At 40.0% G+C, this 19214-nt stretch overlaps 1 protein-coding gene across 2 annotated transcripts in view; it reads left to right on the top strand.

Annotated features, from left to right (window-relative positions):
- Positions 1-19214, top strand: part of RTN3 (reticulon 3) — a 69267-nt gene that overhangs the window by 12599 nt on the left and 37454 nt on the right. The window contains exon 2 of one of the 2 annotated variants that reach the window (XM_012463150.3): positions 7253-7309. The exons of the other annotated variant lie outside the window; for it this stretch is intronic. Within the exon in view, the coding sequence (XP_012318573.2) occupies positions 7253-7309 (57 nt within the window). The remainder of the gene's footprint in view (positions 1-7252; positions 7310-19214) is intronic. 2 annotated transcript variants of the gene reach the window in all.

Raw genomic sequence — 19214 nt, 5'->3', positions numbered from 1 at the left:
TCCTTTGCAACAAGAGGTCTGCTTGTTCTTCCTCTTAGATTGCATATAAATTTGCTCTAATAAATCTTACAAAGAAAGCTTTCCAACTCTTCAGTGTTGTAACAGAAGAGTGGGCATCTTGAAAGTTAGCACTGTTTTGACTTATATGAGAGGGAACTGCTGCCTTAGTAACTACTACATTAGTAAGACTAATATTAGGCCAGTTACTACTTACTACTCAGTCTAGTTTTGAAATAAGCTAAATCTAAACATCTTTATAGTTTCATTTTCACCAAACATTTATGAAGCTCCTGTATGTTCAAGCTTCCATATTCCATGACTTCTGCTATATGCTGGTCAACATGACAGATAGAAAGATATGTAAGAGGTCTTTAACCCTAAGGTCCTTCCAATTAGGTGGTAATTATTTTGCAACAATAAATAAATTTATTTAATTAGATATTAAATCTTATTTGTTCTAGAGAACTAAGACATTAATAATTGATTTCCTTTTTTTCTCCTGAAATTCCTGAGCTTAATTAGTTGGTCTGTTTTTACAGTAGTTATGTTAGCTACGAACAAACAAATAAATAAAAAGCAACTTGCCAGTTTATGTAGATTCTTTTCCCTCAAGGAGGTGGATCTTAACTCCTCCACCTCTTAAGGGTGGATGATGAGCTTAATGACTTGTTTCCACAGAATACAGTGTGGAAGGGTGGGGAGAAGTACTGCTTCCTTCACCCAGGTGGAGAAACCTGGCAAGCACTACCTCAGCCAGAGATCAGGTTGACATCATCAGTGATAAGTCATGTTGATAATCTGTACTCTTGATATAATGTGATAAGCATGGCCCTTGGTATACTTCCCCAGAAGCCATCACTCCAGTCTGTCCATTAGAAAAACATCTGACAGGCCAGGCACAGTGGCTCCCACCTGTAATCCCCAGCACTTTGGGAGGCTGAGGTGGGTGGATCACCTGAGGTCGGGAGTTTGAGACCAGCCTGATTAACACGGAGAAACCCCGCCTCTACTAAAAATACAAAAAATTATCTGGGCATGGTGGTGCATGCATGTAATCCCAGCTACTTGGGAGGCTGAGGCAGGAGAATCACTTGAACCCTGGAGGCAGAGGTTGCAGAGAGCCAAGATCACACCTCTGCACTCTAGCCTGGGCAACAGAGCAAGACTCCATCTCAAGAGAGAAAAAAAGAATATTGTGATGATACCAGGTGTGGTGGCTCACGCTTGTAATCCCAGCACTTGGGGAGGCTAAGGTAGGAGGATGGCTTGAGCCCAGGAGTTCAAGACCAGCTTGGCAACATAATGGGACCCTGTCTCTATTTTTAAGAAAATTTTAAAAAATAAAAAGAATATTGTGTTGAATAATCTTAGAGCCACATATTTGCACAGATGACTGGTTATTTGTTGGAATTAGATTTTCAGCAGGTTCACTTATGCTTTTTTTTTGAGATGAAGTCTCGCTCTGTCGCCCAGTGGCTCAATCTCAGCTCACTGCAGCCTCCCAAGCTGAGTAGCTGGAATTACAGGCCTGCGCCACCATGCCCAGCTAATTTTTGTATTTTTAGTAGAGACAGGTTTCACCATGTTGCCCAGGGTGGTCTCGAACTCCTGACCTCAGGTGGTCCGCCCGCCTCGGTCTCCCAAAATGCTGGGATTACAGGTGGGAGCCACTGTGCCCGTCCCACTTGTGCTTTTTAAATCCCATGTCTTCTAGCAATTTCGTGGACTTTGTTCCAGAAAAAAATTATTTCTTTTTTATGTATTTTCAGACTTTTCTGTTGGCCCCTTTCTGTCTCTGTAAATATACTTGTCATTTTCATTTCTAAAAATTTGCCCTCAACATTGCCTCTCCCTCTAGCTGCTGCCCAGTTTTTAGTTCTTTCCTTTATCACCCATATTTCCCATTTTTTGTTTTCAGTGTTATATAAACTTACCTTCACTCTCCAGTCTTCAGTGTCTGTCCCTCCCTCTCTACCCCTCTCATTTTAGTCATCAATACCAAAGTAGAGACAGGGTTTCACCATGTTGTCCAAGCTGGTCTCAAACTCCTGAGGTCAAGCCATCTACCTGCCTTGGCCTCCCAAAGTGCTGTTGTTACAGGCATCAGCCACTGCACCCAATCATTTTTCATAGTCACCTTCAGTGACTATGACACAAAGGATATAATCCAGATTACATGACATTTAAGCCATTTGGAATCTGGCCAGTTATTCCTTCTCACCAGAATGCCTTCCCCTTCCTTGTTAACCTTATGAGGCTTCGTTAAGACCAAGTTTACCATCTCTTCTGAAACAGTCTTTATTTACCATAGTGGCTGTCTTCTGCTGCATTCCCACAACTCATACAGTTTGACTGGCACATACTTGCTTTTCACCTATTTGTGGACACTATATTACCAGTACTAACACAGGTCCTGGACCTAGCTACTTAATGAAAATGATTTCATTAGTGGCATTTGAGGATTAAGATCATTATTCTGGGGTCAGTTCCCTGTGGCACAAATATTGAGTATGAAAACAATGTGGTTTTCTAAGTTAGAAACTTCATGGAATATTGTTCCAGTCATTACCAGTTATCTGTGTTCTGCATCTGCATAACAATTTGCATGTTGAAATTTTCCATTAGGAGGGAGTGTTAGGTGAAGTTGAAAAGGCAAACAGCTGGCATGTTCATAGGATCTTTTTTGGCATTGGACTTGAAACATTTGGTTTTTCAGGTTTGTTGGGATTTAAACTTATCATTGGCAGAGATTTAATGTTGATAGTTAATGCATGTAGAAATGAATCCATCTGGAAACATAGAGACAGATAAACATGCTTCTTTTACTTTTTTTTTTTCTTGAGATAAGGTCTTTGTTGCCCAGGCTGGAGTACAGTGGTGTGATCACAGTTCACTGCAGCCTCAGCTTCCTGGGCTCAAATAATCCTCTCACCTCAGCCTTCCAAGTAGCTGGGACTAGAGGCACATACCACCACACCCATATAATTTTTAAAAAAATTTTTTGTGGAGATAGGATCTCACCATGTTGCCCAGGCTGGTCTTGAGCTCCTAGGTACAAGCAATCCACCTGCCTCAGCCTCCCAAAGTGCTGAGATTACAGGTGTGAGCCACCTTGCCTGGCCTGTTTCCCTGCCCCCCTCTTTTTTTTTTTTTTTTTTTAAACAGGGTCTCATTTTGTTACACAGGTTGGAGTGCAGTGGTGTGATCTCGGCTCACTGCAACCTCTCTCTCCTAGACTCAAAGGGTCCTTCCACCTCGGCCTCCTGAGTAATAAAGGATTAATTGAAAATTGTTATTTTTTGTTTGATCTTCTTCATTGGTCTCTGTATCCTGATAGAATTTTCAGCTTCTAGGTGCTCATATATAATTTCTTACATTACTTCTTTTTTTATACTTTCTTTCTTTTTTTTTTTTTTTTGAGCCAGAGTCTTACTCTGTCCCCCAGGCTGGAGTGCATGCAGTAGCACAATCTCGGCTCACTGCAACCCCTGCCTCCTGGGTTCAAGCAATTCTCCTGCCTCAGCCTCCCAAGTAGCTGAGACTACAGGTGAGTGCCACCATGCCTGGCAAATTTTTTGTATTTTAGAGACGGAGTTTCACCGTGTTAGCCAGATGGTCTTGATCTCCTGACCTCGCGATCTGCCCACCTCGGCCTCCTAAAGTGCTGAGATTACAGGCGTGAACCACTGCACCCAGCCCTAAATTTTTATACTTTCTAAACTCTTGCTGTTTGAAGTATTTATGTTGTTTCTGGGTTTTTTTCCTGGTATCAAATGTACAGATCTTTTCCAGAATGTCATATAGTTGGACTGGTCCAGTGTGTTGCCCTTTCAGACTAGCTTCTTTCACAGATCAGTAAGCATGTCTTTGTCCCTTCATGTCTTTGTGTGGCTTGATAGCTCATTCTAGAATATCTTTTTCCATCTTCTCAATTTCTAAATTTAAAAAAAAGAAGTCCCGTATCTTATTTAAATCATCTGTATCAGGTATAATGAAACTCTGGGTATGAGCCACCCTGGAATAAAATTTCTGTGAACAGTTCTGCAGGCTTTACGGGAAGAAGGGTACTGGAGTCTGCTCAGTTTCTGGGGAGGCTTCAGGAAGCTTACAATCTTGGCAGAAGACAAAGGGGATGCAGGCACGTCACATGGCAAAACCAGGAGCAAGAGAGCTGCCCTTGATTAAAGTATCACTTAGGACTGGGCATGGTGGCTCACGCCTGTTATCTCAGCACTTTGGGAGACTGAGTGGGAGAATCACTTGAGCCCAGGAGTTCAAGACCACCCTAAGTAACACGGCGAGACCTGTCTCCAGAAAAAATGAAAATAAACTATCTGGGTGTAGTGGTGCATACCTGTAGTCAAAGCTACTTGGGAGGCTGATGCAGGAAGATCACTTGAGCACAGGAGGTCAAGGCTGCAGTAAACTGTGATCATGTCTGCACTGGACAGCAGACTGAGACTTTGTCTCAAAAATAAATCAATAAGGAAGGGACAGCTGTTTTTAATTTATAGGAATAAATGTGATACTTCATTTTCATATAATTAAAAAGCAGCTCTATATTTGTTACTAGTTTTCATAAATCAGCACTTATACCTATAGCCCAGTCCTTTAAAACAATTTTTTAGTTTAAATATATTTCTAACATTTGTGAAAACATTTTTATAATTGTAAGATAAAAGGAAGTTAATATGTAAAGTTCAGTATTTGCGACAATTTTGGAGGGTTTTGTTTTTCATGTGGCTATTTTATTCTTTTGTTGTTGTTGTTGTTGTTGTTGAGACGGAGTCTCGCTCTGTCCCATGCTGGAGTACAGTGGTGCAATCTTGGCTCATTGCAGCCTCCACCTCCAGGGTTCAAGCGATTCTTGTGCCTCAGCCTCCCAAGTACCTGGGATTACAGGCACTTGCCACCACACCCAGCTAGTTTTTTGTATTTTTATGAGAGACAGGGTTTCACCATGTTGGCCAGGATGGTCTCGATCTCCTGACCACCTCTTGGTGTGGTTTTTTGTTTGTTTGTTTGTTTCTTTCTTTCTTTCTTTTTTTTTGAGATGGGGTCTTGCCCTGTCGCCCAGACTGGAGTGCAATGGTGCACTCATTGCAACCTCTGCCTCCCAGGTTCAAGCGATTCTCCTGCCTCAGCCTCCCAAGTAGCTAGTGCTTAAAGGCGCACACCACCACACCCAGCTAGTTTTGTATTTTTAGTGAAGATGGGGTTTTACCATGTTGACCAGACTGGGTCTCGATCTCTTGACCTCATAATCCGCCTGCCTCGGCCTCCCAAAGTGCTGAGATTACAGGCTTGAGCCACTGTGCCTGGCTGTCCCTTTGTTGTTTAACAAATGGGAACACACTGCTTTTTAAGCACACTGCACTTGGTGTTTTTTTTTTTTTTTTTTTTTTTTTTTTAAAGACAGAGTCTCACACTGTCACCAGGGCTGGAGTGCAATGGCGCAATCTTGGCTCATTGCCAACTCTGCCTCCCAGATTCACGTGATTCTTCTGCCTCAGCCTCCTGAGTAGCTGGGATTACAGGTGCACACCACCACATCTGGCTAATTTTTTGTATTTTTAGTAGAGATGGGGTTTCACTTTATTGGCCAGACGGGTCTTAAACTTCTGACCTCGTGATCCACCCACCTGGGCCTCCCAAAGTACTAGGATTACAAGCATGAGCCACTGTACCCGGCCTGCATTTTGCTTTTTAAGTTTAGTTCATATATGGACTATATCTACATATACACTTGGCGCACCTTATCTCAGGTTCTACATCTGTGGATTCAACTGATTGTGTATCAACAATATTTAAAAAAAAAAGAATTAGAAAATACAAATTTTTAAAGTAATACAGTATAGACTACTATTTACATAGCATTTACATTGTATTAGGTGTCTAAAGGATACTTAAATTATAAGGGAGGGTGTGTGTAGGTTATATGCAAATACAATGCCATTTTATACATAGGACTTGAATATCTTTGGATTTTGGTGTGGATAGTGTTCTAGAACCAATCCCCCTCAGATACCAAGGTATACCTGTAGCTCATTCTTTCTCATAGCAGCAAGTATTTCATAGTTTGCATGTAACTCTTTTAAAAATAACTTTAGGGGCCATGCTAGTCTTCTGTGTATCCTTCCAGTTTTAGTGTATGTGTTGGCCAAGCAAGTGCTAGGTGTAACTTTAGTCTTCTGTTGATGGTCATTTAGAGTATTCCTAATATTTATAACCAGAGCTCTTATGAATATCCTCATACACATATCTTTGTACATGTATGCATATATGTCTGTAGGATAAATTCTTAAAAATGTAACTGTAGAGTTAGTATTGTGCAGGGGGACTGGGAGGAGAATATGTGCATTTTAAATTTGATGTATGTTGCTGAATTTAGAGGAGTATAATTTTATTTTATTTCATTTTTTTTTAAGATGGAGTCTCACTTTGTTGCCCAGGCTGGACTGCAGTGGTGCTATCTTGGCTCACTGCAACCTCTACCTCCTGGGTTCAAGGGATTCTCCTGTCTCAGCCTCCTGAGTAGCTGGGATTACGGGTGTGCACCACCACACCCAGCTAATTTTTGTATTTGTAGTAAGACGGTGTTTCACCATGTTGGCCAGGCTGGTTTCAAACTCCTGACCTCAGGTGATCCACCTGCCTTGGCCTCCCTAAGTGCTGGGATTACAAATGTGAGCCACTGCACCAGGCCTAAAGGAGTTTAATTTTAGAAGATAGATTTCTTATGTAGTTCTTTTTTCCCAATGGATTAATTGTGCTTTTTAAAAAAATATTGAGTCAACTTTGTATATTTGCCAATTATATATATTTAAATGCTTATGTTAGTGACTAGCTCCTCAAAATGTATTCAGGAATGGTTAAAAGCAAATATTAATTAGTACTCAGATACTTATTTTCCCTTTCCCACATAAAGTAGCAGAGTGGCATCGTTTGTTCTTGAGGTTGTGCTTGATTTAAAATGCTAGGGGTTCCTCTTCTATTTTTTTTTGAAGGTGAGAATGTTTGACTAAAAAAAAAAAAAGAATGGATTAACTTTTAGAAATGCATTTTGAAAACAAAATAAGATTTTGCTACCAGGTGAGTGAAAACAATAATTCAAAGTAAAGATTTGGGTTTTCCCCCTTGTTAAACCCAATGAAATTATGGTGCTTGGCTCTTCCTCCCCATCAAAAAGAAAGTTAAAGTTAAAATTTCTGTGTGAGGTTGTCATATTCTCATGCTGTATATTTTCTTTCAGATTCCTTTGTTTCCTCCTCTTCCTCTCAGCCTGTATCTCTATTTTCGACCTCACAAGGCAAGTCTGTCATATTTTTTTTGTGCATTGATAAAAGAAAAATGTTGAGAAAGAGGCTGTAACTGGGGATATGAGGCACAAGTCTGTTGCCCCTGAATCCCCTAAAATAAGAACTAATTACAAGCTAGTTCTTTCTATTTAGCAGTTTTAAGTGGGTTTCCTGTAATGGTTAATAAAATAAAATGAGGCTGGGTGGACCCCTTAACATAGCATAAACTTTAGGTATAGTTTTGAGTATTTCTTTAAAATTAAAAACTTGCCCACCAGAATTTGGAGCAGATAGAATTGTGGCTCAGAGGCTAGGTGCAGTTTCTCGCACCTGTAATCTCAGTACTTTGGGAGGCAAAGGTGGGCAGATCACTTGAGCTCATGAGTTTGAGACCAGCCTGGGCAACATGGTGAAACCCTGTCTCTACAAAAAATATCCAGGCATTGGTGGTGTGTGCCTGTCATCCCAGCTACTTGGGAGGCTGAGGTGGGAGAATTGCTTGAGCCCAGGGGTTGGAGGTTGCAGTGAGCAATGATTGTGCCAGTGCACTCCCACCTGGGTGACAGAGCAAGACCTGCCTCACCACCACCATCAACAGCAACAAAATTGTGGCTCAGAAAACACCCAACCCCTAGAATGCATTTAATGTATTGGTTTGCAGCTATGTAACTGGTTACATGGTTTTAGTATATTTGTTGACCAAGCAAGTGGTAGCAGATTTGGAAAACCAGTATAAAGATGTGCTTCCACGCCTAGAAAAATACCAACTTAGCTAGAGTATTTTAATGTGAATTTATCTGAGATGTGTCCTAAAAGCTAGGCTAGTACCCAAATTGCCTAGGAACATTGAAAAAGTCATTTATGTGACTTTTGGCAAGCAAGGCTTCTTGTCCTAGAGATTGAGTTTTGGCTTTGTTTTGTTTTTAATCTGTCAATCTGTAGGGAAGGGAATCAGTTTGTGGAGGTGACATTGCCAAGAATCTGAAAGAGAGGGTACTATGTGCTTCATCAAGTTATACTAATAAGTACTATTTCATTTGTGCTGTTGTACTAGACCCAAATATAGGTCAATGGAAAACCCTTATTTTAAAAAAGGAAAAAGTAGTTAAAATCACTAGATAGATTTATAGATTTAAGAAGTGTTGTGCAAACAGTTGCAGCTGGAATTCTCTAGCTGCCAAAGACTTTTCCCTTATAACAATAAAAATATAATGGGATTTTTTTTTAATTAGTAAAACTTTTGCCTTGTTAAATCTGCTTCTTGTGGTGGCTCACGCCTGTAATCCCAGCACTTTAGGAGGCCAAGGCAGGTGGATCACCTGAGGTCAGGAGTTTGAGACCAGCCTGACCAACATGGGGAAACCCTGTCTCTACTAAAAATACAAAATTAGGTCGGGTGCTGTGGCTCACGCCTGTAATCCCAGCACTCTGGGAGGCCGAGGTGGGTGGATCACCCGAGGTCAGGAGTTTGAGACCAGCCTGGCCAACATGGCGAAACTCCATAAATGCCCCCCAAAAAAAAAAATTAGCTGGATGTGGTGGTACATGCCTCTAATCCCAGCTACTCAGGAGGCTGAAGCAGGAGAATCGCTTGAACCAGGGAGGTAGAGGTTGCAGTGAGCCGAGATCGTGACGCTGCACTCCAGTCTGGGCAGCAAGAGTGAAACTACATCTCAAAAAAAAAAGTACTTATATTGTTCTTGACATTTGGAACTTGACCATATTTATATTTTTAAGGGTTTTTTTTTTTCTTATGAGAAGCTTAATAATTTAGGCAAATAGGTATTACATTTATTCTACTCTGGAAGAAAAATATAGTATAAATAGAACAAATCATTATATTTCCTCTCTTGTAAGTATTTCAGATCTTTAACAATACATTCTAACCTTAAGTCACTTTTTGATTTTCAGTTTTTCTTTTTTTTTTTTGAGATGAAGTCTCTGTTGTCCAGGCTGCTGGAGTACAATGGCATGATCTCAGCTCACTGCAACCTCAACCCTCCAGGCTCAAGTGATTCTCTCGCCTCAGCCTCCTGAGTAGCTGGGATTACAGGCGTGTACCACCACACTCAGCTAATTGTTGTATTTTTAGTAGAAATGCGGTTTCATTGTGTTAGCCAGGCTGGTCTCGAACTCCTGACCTCAAGGGATTCGCCCACCTCAGCCTCCCAAAGTTCTGAGATTACAGGCATGAGCCACTGCGCCAGCCAAGTCACTTTTTTCATATAGAAAAGGAATAGTTGAGTCAGTAAGCTAGCCCAAGTTTGAGGTTTATGAAAAAAATTAAAATTAAAAAGAAAAGAAAAGGGATAGTTGATACTCTAAACAGTGTAATAGTGTAACCCATGCCTAACATACCTAATGTATGACATGTTGAAAAGATAACTGTCATAGCTTTAAAATTTCTTTAATCCATGTTAACGAAAATTACATGTACACTCAAGTAGAAGGGAGGTAAATAAAAAGGATTGTAATTAAAAATGAATGTTTACATAGGCTTCAGTTTCACAGTGTGTATTAGAATTTGTAAGACAGCATACACTTATTTTTCCTTTTTGCTTCCAAAAAAATTTTATTAACTAATGTAGATTGAGAATAGTGTTATTCTAAAAAGGTAATTAAAAATGCCATATCTGACCGGGAATGGTGACTCATGCCTGTAATTCTAACACTTTGGGAGGCTGAGGCAGGTGGATCACCTGAGGTCAGGAGTTCAAGACCAGCCTGGCCAAAATGGTGAAACCCCGTCTCTACTAAAAATATAAAAATTAGCCAAGTGTGGTGTGGGCACCTATAATTCCAGCTACTCGGGAGGCCGAGGCAGGAAAATCACTTGAACCCGGTGGGGGGGTGGGGAAGGAGGGGGCAGAGGTTGCAGTGAGCCAAATCACACCATTGCACTCCAGCCTGGATGAAAGAGCAAAACTTTGTCTCAAAAAAAAAAAAAAAAGAATATCTTTTCCTTGAATGGGTTTGATTTAGCCTCTATTAGTAGTATTTTCTCCTGTAACAAACAAACGAAACACATGATGGAAAAGTACCCCAGTGGGGCTCTACGTCATTGGCAGGCTAGAGGTTAGCCTGTTCAGTTGTTTGAGGGAACATCTCACCTTGGCAGATGATTAGGTGTTTTCTAGGATAGCCAAAACTGGTAGCTTCCAGTCTGCCTTAGTAAAAATAAGGGAAGAGGAAGCTGTTGATATACTTGGTTAACTGTATTGAAACCCTGGGTGGGAGATGAGGGCTCTGGTAACAGTCCACTTCCATACAGGCCTGTGAAAGTGACTGCTGCCACCAGCATAAACCTCAAGTCCATCACTGACACTAACCCAACTAATTCATTTGGCTTCATATGCCTTAGCTATCTAGTATTAGTGAAGCTGGCTATTTTTGTATACACCAGACATATTAAGCAATATGTTGTAATAATTAAATAGGACTTAAAAAAAAATAGCATCAGGGTCTCACTAGGTTGCCCAGGCTGAACTCCTGAGCACAAGTGGTCCTTCCACCTCGGCTTCCCAAAGTGCTGGGATTACAGGCATGAGCCTCCATACCTGGCCTAATAGGACATTTTAAGATTTAAGAATGACATATTTTCTAAATCATGAAATACATATTTATCATTATTGGGTTTCAGTTAGATGCATGTATTTAAAATGTCATTAATTCCAACTGAATAACAGGGAGTTAAATTTTTTAAAAATAAATTTTGTGATATTCATTAAGTAGTACTACTTTGAGAATATATCTAGATAAGCTAGGAAGTTAAACTTTTGATATGAGTAGATTTCTAAGTAGAATGTCAATGGAATAATCAGTTCCTTCTTCCATAAGTTGTACCCCTGAGTAGTCCTTGTCCTTGCAGTGTTTAGCTTATGGTTTCCTTTTTCCATCAAGCAACATTATATTTCCGGCTAATAATCCCTGAGAGTTTCAAAATAGTGGATTACATTTTAATGATGTTTTCCTGTACTTCATAAAATATAAAAAGATATTGACAGAAGTATAGACGTAGTATGTGACTAATTTTTATTGAACTTTTACTATGCCCAGTAAACTTTACATGAATCATCTCATTTAATCTTTATAAGCAATTCTATGAAGGAAAGGGACTACCTCTTTTACCAGTTTAAATAACTTGAAAATGGTGAAATAACTTGCTCAAGATAACACAGCAAGTAAGTAAGACTCTGAGAATGCCAAAGTCATGGTCATAACTGCTGGACCTGTTATAAAGATGATCAAATAAATTAACTGTATTTTAGGGTTTAGACTTTTTTTTGGAGGTGGCATTTTGAGTTAATATTAAAATCATGACAGCAGAAGAGGCAGATATCATTGTTTTGACCATATTATCACTATTAGTGATATAATTTAGTATCATCTAGCGTATATGCTCCCACCAACAAAATCAAAATCAAACTGAAATTTTTTGTTTTACTCTTGAAACCTTTGATAAGAGTTTGATAAGAATGGAAGCTGGAAAATACTGCTTCTTTAGAAAACATTGGAAGAAAAGTAAGTGAAAATGAGATTAGAAAGAGAGAATCCATCCACCATGCTGCACTGGAAACACATTTGCATTAATGAACGCTTGCATTCAGTTTGACTAATGCAGTAGGCATCTGGAATAGGAAGTTATAACCCTGAACTTGGGGCTAGCATTGAGGAAAAAATAAATTTGCCAGTTACAGCCTTTTTTAAAAAACAAAAGAAAAAAAACATTTTTCTTTGTACAAAAGAGACTTTTTGTTTAGGATCTAGCTTGGCTGTAGAGTGTCTGCTGGCTAACTTCCTATTTTGATGCTGTGGCTGAAAGTTGTTGATACTGTTTTGCACGAATTTGTCTTTGTTTTGTGAACATGAGAAAATTCAAGTGTAGGAAAACCTATACCTGAATATTTCAAACCTCTCTCATATAAATATGCACAATATGGATGTGAAAAAGTAAGTGGCTGCTACAGGCTGGCACCCATTTTTCACTGATGTGTGTCATTATTCCATGTTACAGATATCCATTTAGTAAAAAGTAATGAATTTCTTAAGTGAGCAGGTAATTAACCACATGGTAACTATAACATAATTTTAAACTATTTACTCTTTTTAGGAAGAACTCTTTGATATAGGATATAACATTCCTTATTCCTTAATTACAGATCGCATTTTATTTTTAGTAATTAAGTTTCAAGTAGTTGAATAGATGAGTACTAAATCTTTAAGAGACACTTTGAGGAAAAAAGAATAAACAGTATATGAATAGGATTTTTCTATTCAAATGTGTTTACTTAATGTCTACAGAAAATTCACTTATAAGTATTTTGTTGTTGTTGTTGTTGTTGTTGTTTTAAGAGATGTGATCTCACTGTGTTGCCCAGGATGGTCTCAAACTCCTGGACTCAAACAGTCTTCCCACCTCAGCCTCCTAAATAGCTGGGACTACAGGCAGGCACCACTGTGCCCAGCCTTAGACACTGTAGGTTTTTTTTATCATGTTATTTTAAACTCCCTGTCTTGCTCTGAAAGATAAAATACTCTAGGCATAAAAAGGAGAAGATTCTTCCTCAATTCCCATACCAGATGTTCTAGTCAGATGTGGGTTTTGCCTTATTCCAATAAAAATGCAGAAGTACTGTACTTTAGAATTAATATATGGAAGTATTTAAAGTAAGCACAGGAAGACCACCCCTGCTGCATTCCTTGCTACTCCTAAGTTGTGCTTCTGTTCAAGCCCATCTATGTGAGGAGCAGTAGTGAAGAGTGGCTCCTCCTGTGGGATTTTTATGGGACTAGAGCTCTGAAGTATGGCGCTTATCTTTCTGCCCTTCTAACACATACCAAATGTAGTAAGGCTGTGGTTCTCAAACCTGGTTCATTACCTGGGAAACTTGTAATACAGATTCCTGAGCCCTGTCCTCCTTAGGAGATTCTGAGGTAGTAAATCAGAGATAAAGCCCATGAAGTACTAGTAGTTATCTTAAGTTTGAGAGAAGTTGCAAAAGATTGTGCCTAAGGCTATCTTTGTTCTTGGTTGTTAAATTGTTCAGCTGGTTGTACATTAAACTAAAATATACTTTGACCCTGCTGGTGGTGAAGATCATTTGTGAAACATTTTGTTGAGGAAAAGTTACTAGCTGGGCGTGGTGGCTCACGCCTGTAATCCCAGCACTTTGGGAGGCTGAGATGGGAGGATCAGTTGAGATCAGGAGTTTGAGACAAGCCTAGCTAACATGGTGAAAACCCATCTCCACTAAAAATACAAAAATTAGCTCGGTCTGGTGGCATACACCTGTAGTCGCAGCTACTTGGGAGGCTGAGACAGGAGAATCACTTGAACCCGGGAGGTGAAGGTTGCAGTAAGCCGAGACTGCACCACTACACTCCAACCTGGGCAACAGAGTGAGACTCCATCTCAATAAAAAAATTGTATATGTATATATTTTTTATACATATAAAATATATATTTATATGTATAACTATATATATTATACATATATATATATCCTATCTCAAAAAACGGGGTGGGGGGTGAGAATCAATATATGGTAAGAGGTAATGCTCTGTCACCCAGGGTGGAGTACAGTGGTGTGATTGGCTGCAGCCTGGACCTCCTGGGCTCAAGCAGTCCTCCGACTTCAGCATCACAAGTAGTGAGGACCACAGGTGCATGCCATCATGCCTGGCTAATTGTTTAATTTTTTTGTAGAGATGGAGTCTCACTCTGTTGCCAAGGCTGATCTCGAACTCCAGGGCTCAAGCAGTCTCCCACCTTAGGTTCTCAAAGTGTTAGGATTACAGGCATGAGCCAATGCACCCAGCTGATTCCCTTTTAATAAATCTACTAGATCGATGACCTTATTTGTTAATAGAGCAGCACCATGTTTTTAAGCGATTAGAACACTTGATTGTTTCCACCTGAAGAGAAAAAGGAACAAAAACGCTTGAAAATAAGTATCCACATTAAATTCCATTATAACAAAGAACTAATTTAGAAAATGTTCATAATGAGAGTTTTGATGGAGATTTGTTTTGAGTAATGTTGAAAAGCTCTTGGAGCACATGTGAAGGTATGAATCTTTTGAAAAGAGAAAGGTAGAGATTTTCTAAGATATAAAATAATCCAGATTTATTCTACCAGACAGTTTTACAGAGTACAGTATTTTATAAGCTATCTGCCTTCAGATTCACTGGACTTTTCTGTCCTTTTGCCAGGTACCGACTTGGGTAACACCAGTGACTCTAAGTGCTATAGTGACTAATTGGAAGAGTCTTTGCTTATCAGAGCTGTTCTAAAAGACTTATTAGTTTTTGGTCTTCGTTCTGTTTAATGTTTTCATGTCTTTATAAACTTTTTACTTCCAGCCCAGTTTTTCCCATTGTCTTGGTATAGGTCAACTCTGTCCAAGTTTGTTAGGGTTTCAACTAGCCAAAAATGGTCTTTTCATTTGCTGAAATTCTAAACAAGATAATTAAAATTAAAGCACAGATGGTGGTGCTACCTTATTTTTCTACACGTGGGAAAGCTTGCTTGGCAATAATGATTAGAGCTAGTGCCTGCATCTCACAATCACTGAGAATTGAATGCAGCACTGAGCTCTGTTTACTCTGTAAGCTTGCCCCCAGAAGACAATATATACTCCAAATAGAAAGTTATAATATTATTATTAGGGAACATTATCAGAGGGTTTTTTCATATCTAGTAGCCATGTCATATTAAATAATCATTTTTTTTCTTTTATTTTCTTTCTCCTTCTGTTGCCCAAGCTGGAGTGCAGTGGCATAACCATGGCTCACTGCAGCTTGACCTCAGGCCCAACCAGTCCTCCCACTCCAGCTTCTCAAGTGGCTAGGACCACAGGCATGTGCCTCCATGCCTAGCTAATTTTTCTATTTTTGTGGAGGCAGGGTCTTACCATGTTGCCCAGGCTGATCTTGACCTCCTGGGCTCAAGCAATCTCTCCTCTGCCTCCAAAAGTTCTGAGAATACAGGGATGAGCCACCACACCCAGCCTAAAGAATCTTTAATGTTTGAAGTCTGTCAGGCAGTCATGGTGCTCAGTAGAGGACTTGTTAGCATTCTGAGAATAGGACTTCTAACCTTATCTTGTAGTTTTACCTAAGATTATTCTACACCTAACTTGAAACTTTTGGAGTATTAAGAGTTCAAGGAAGATGAGAAAAGCAAAACTCTTTGAACTGACCAGTTTGTGTCCTGCTAAAGCATAACAGTTTTACCATGTTCTTCCTTCCCAGTGATGTGAATAATCTTTGGTTAGCATTCAGTTCCATTGCTTTCTCTTTTGTTTTGTTTCATCAAGCACGGTCACCATCACATTATTGTCGTCATCATTTTGCTTATTGTCTGTCTCCCCCTCTGTGTTGTAAGCCCCATAAAAGCAAGAGATTTTTTCTGTTTTATTCACTGCTTTAAGCCCGGTTGCTAAAATAGTGTCTGGCATATGATAGGCACTCAATAGATATCTGTTGAATTATGACTAATCCATTTTGTTGACGTTCATCTGTAAGATGACAAATCTGCATAATCTGAAATCTCCTTAAAACATGTAAGCTGGCTGGGCACAGTGGCTCATGCCTATAATTCTAGCACTTTGGGAGGCTGAGACAGGCAGATTGCATGAGCTCGGGAGTTTGAGTCTAGCCTGGACAACATGGTGAAACTGTCTCTCCTAAAAATACAGAAATTAGCCGGGCATAGTGGCGCGCACCTGTAGTCCCAACTACTTGGAAGGCTGAGGCAGGAGAATCGCTTGAACCCAGGAGATGGAGGTTGCAGTGAGCTGAGATTGCGCCACTGCACTCCAGCCTGAGAGACAGAGTGAGACTCCGTCTCAAAAAAAAAAAAAACAGGTGTGGTGGTACACACCTGTAATCTCAGCTACTCGGGAGGCTGAGGCAGGGGAATAGCTTGAACCCGGGAGACAGAGGTTTCGGTGAACCGAGATTGCACCACCACACTCCAGCCTGGGCAACAGAACGAGACTGTCTCAAAAAGAAAAAACACAAACCATATAAGCTGAACCTCCCTGTGGTGTGGAGTCAGTTTGACTCACCTCAGAGTTGTTTGAAGAGAGAGGTTCCCAAACAGTTTTATCATAACCTGAGTTCACTGAATATTTTCTGGTAGAAACACTGACTAGTAAGTTCAGTAACAATGCATGGCTCAGATTGTGGAATATTTCTGATTTAAATGTAATCTGTAGTACTTTTCACTTCAGATTTTTGAACCTTTTAACCTACAATACTGGGTTTCATTTCTATTACGCCCTAATCTAGTCATGCTGAATATCCATTCTATATAATGGTAGATGCAAACCATGTTTACTAAATTAGAACTACATATGAGTTAAAGTTTACTTCAAGTGTTACGTTCTAATAATATAGCTTTGCCACCAAGCTTTAACAGTTTTTCTTCAATGTACAAAGACTCTTTGTTCTAATAACCAGATTACAGTTATACTATTTCTAAAGCTCAACTCTTATTACATCAAATTTCAGTGATGTGTTGAAGTAGGGGAACTTTATATGGCATTTCAAAACATTTTTATAATAGCAGAATTTTATTTATTGTAGTAAAATATTTTTGTCTTTAATAATTTTGAATAAAGTCATAATTTTGCTTTTATCTGATATCTGGGTATTTACATGAAAAAGGGAACATAAGCTGAATAAAAGTAATCCCAAAAGAATTTATCTGTCACATTTTCCCAGTTACTCATTCATGCTCAAGACATTGCTACCCTGAGTCTACTTAGGTCTCAGCTGACCAAGCAAAATCTTTGATTCACTTATTTGGGGCTATTTAAGACCCACTTTGTTCCAGCTCCAAAGATACAATAGTATGCAAGAAAGACAGCATCCAGGGCTGGGCGAGGTGGCTCGTGCCTATAATCCCAGCACTTTAGGAGGCCAAGTTGGTCAGATTGCTTGAGCCCGGTAGTTTGAGACCAGCCTGGCAATGTAGCAAGACCCCATGTTTGTAGAAAGTTTAAAAATTAGCCAGGTGTGGTGGCATGTGCCTGTGGTCCCTGCTACTTGGGAGGCTGAGGTGGGAGGATAGCTTGAAGCCAGGAAGCCAAGGCTGTTCACAATTGCACCATTTGCACTCCAGTCTGGGGGACAGAGGAAGACCCTGTCTCAAAAATAAAACAAATAAATAAAGGAAATAAGAAAGCACCAGCCCTTGGGATGTTTGTTTTTATCCTTTTCCCTAATAACTTGTTAGAGTGGAAAGTTAGGAAACAGTGTGGTAGATTGATGGCTACTGTGGTATTAATAACTAATAAGACTTAATGTATTACTTTGAGAAGGATATTTTCTATTTTAAAAGTAATTCTGGGCCGGGCGCGGTGGCTCAAGCCTGTAATCCCAGCACTTTGGGAGGCCGAGGAGGGTGGATCACGAGGTCAAGAGATGGAGACCATCCTGATCAACATGGTGAAACCCTGTCTCTACTAAAAATACAAAAAATTAGCTGGGCATGGTGGCGCGTGCCTGTAATCCCAGCTACTCAGGAGGCTGAGGCAGGAGAATTGCCTGAACCCAGGAGGCGGAGGTTGCAGTGAGCCAAGATCGCGCCATTGCACTCCAGCCTGGGTAACGAGCGAAACTCCATCTCAAAAAAAAAAAAAAAGTGATTCTGGAGTTAACTTTTTTTTTTTTTTTTTTGAGTTGGGGTTTTGCTCTTATTGCCCAGGCTGGAGTGCAATGCCGTGGCCTCCCGGGTTCAAGTGATTCTCCTGCCTCAGCCTCCTGAGTAGCTGGGATTCCAGGTGCCTGCCACCACACCCGGCTAATTTTTTTGTATATTTAGTAGAGACAGGGTTTCAGCATTTTGGTCAGGCTGGTCTTGAACTCCTGACCTCAGGTGATCCACCCGCCTAGGCCTCCCAAAGTGCTGAAATTACAGGTGTGAGCCACTGTGCCCAGCCGAGTTAACTCTGTCTTAACCAAAGTGTCAATTTGCATGGTACAATATTGATTTAAATGACAAGTTAGTACAAGAGATTTTGGAGGGGCTGGGTGGGCGTGGTGGCTCATGCCTGTAAACCCAACACTTTGGGAGGCTGAGTGGGGTGGATCACTTAAGGTTGGGAGTTCAAGACCAGCCTGACCAAAATGCTGAAACCCCGTCTCTACTAAAAATACAAAAAAGTAGCCAGGCATGGTGGCAGGCGCTTGTAATCCCAGCTACTCAGGAGACTGAGGCAGGAGAATCCCTTGAACCTGGGAGGTGGAGGTTGCAGTGAGCCTACATCACGCCATTGCACTCCAGCCTGGCCAACAAGAACAAGACTCCATATAAAAAAAGAGAAAGAGAGAGATTTTGAAGTAGGTCAACCTTTTTCAGTACCCTTTAGTTTAGAACATCACGGCTATTTATTTGTACATGGGACAGATTCTTCCTGTGTATAGAATAGAATAATTCTAGTCTCATTTCAGGCTCAGGAAGGGTCTGTTGCATCTCCTAAAAATCAAAAAGAAATCTGGCCACTTGTTTTTTTCCTTCTCAGATTGTGAGACTGTAACAGTGGATTTATAGAAGCAGTGTGTGCTCTGAATTGTTCAGTTTACAGATTGAAGTCTATCAATGCATCATAGTATCAAGTTATTTGTTTTGTATGGATTATTTTGCTTTGGTTGATTAGCTCTACCAGAATAATAAAAACCTCCCTAGATTTCTCAATCTTATCGCTCTTCTTTATGCTCTCTCTTTACAGTGGAAAAGTAGACCAAAAAGTATTTGTCATGAAAATTTTTTGTCATTTGCAGTTCACAGCATGAAATGGCTTTTCTGTTTCACCGTTGGCAGTTTTATGCATGTCTTGTAGGATGACTTGATTGTTTTGTTACGTATTTATGTGTGTATATATAGTGTGTATATATACATCCTGTGTG

This window comes from Aotus nancymaae, unplaced genomic scaffold (assembly GCF_030222135.1).
Source record: "Aotus nancymaae isolate 86718 unplaced genomic scaffold, 86718_ANA_hifiasm-v0.15.2.pri h1tg000059l, whole genome shotgun sequence".
Lineage (NCBI taxonomy): Eukaryota > Metazoa > Chordata > Mammalia > Primates > Aotidae > Aotus > Aotus nancymaae.
Note: the sequence above shows the minus strand (reverse complement) of the source record. Positions and strands in the feature narration are given on the sequence as shown.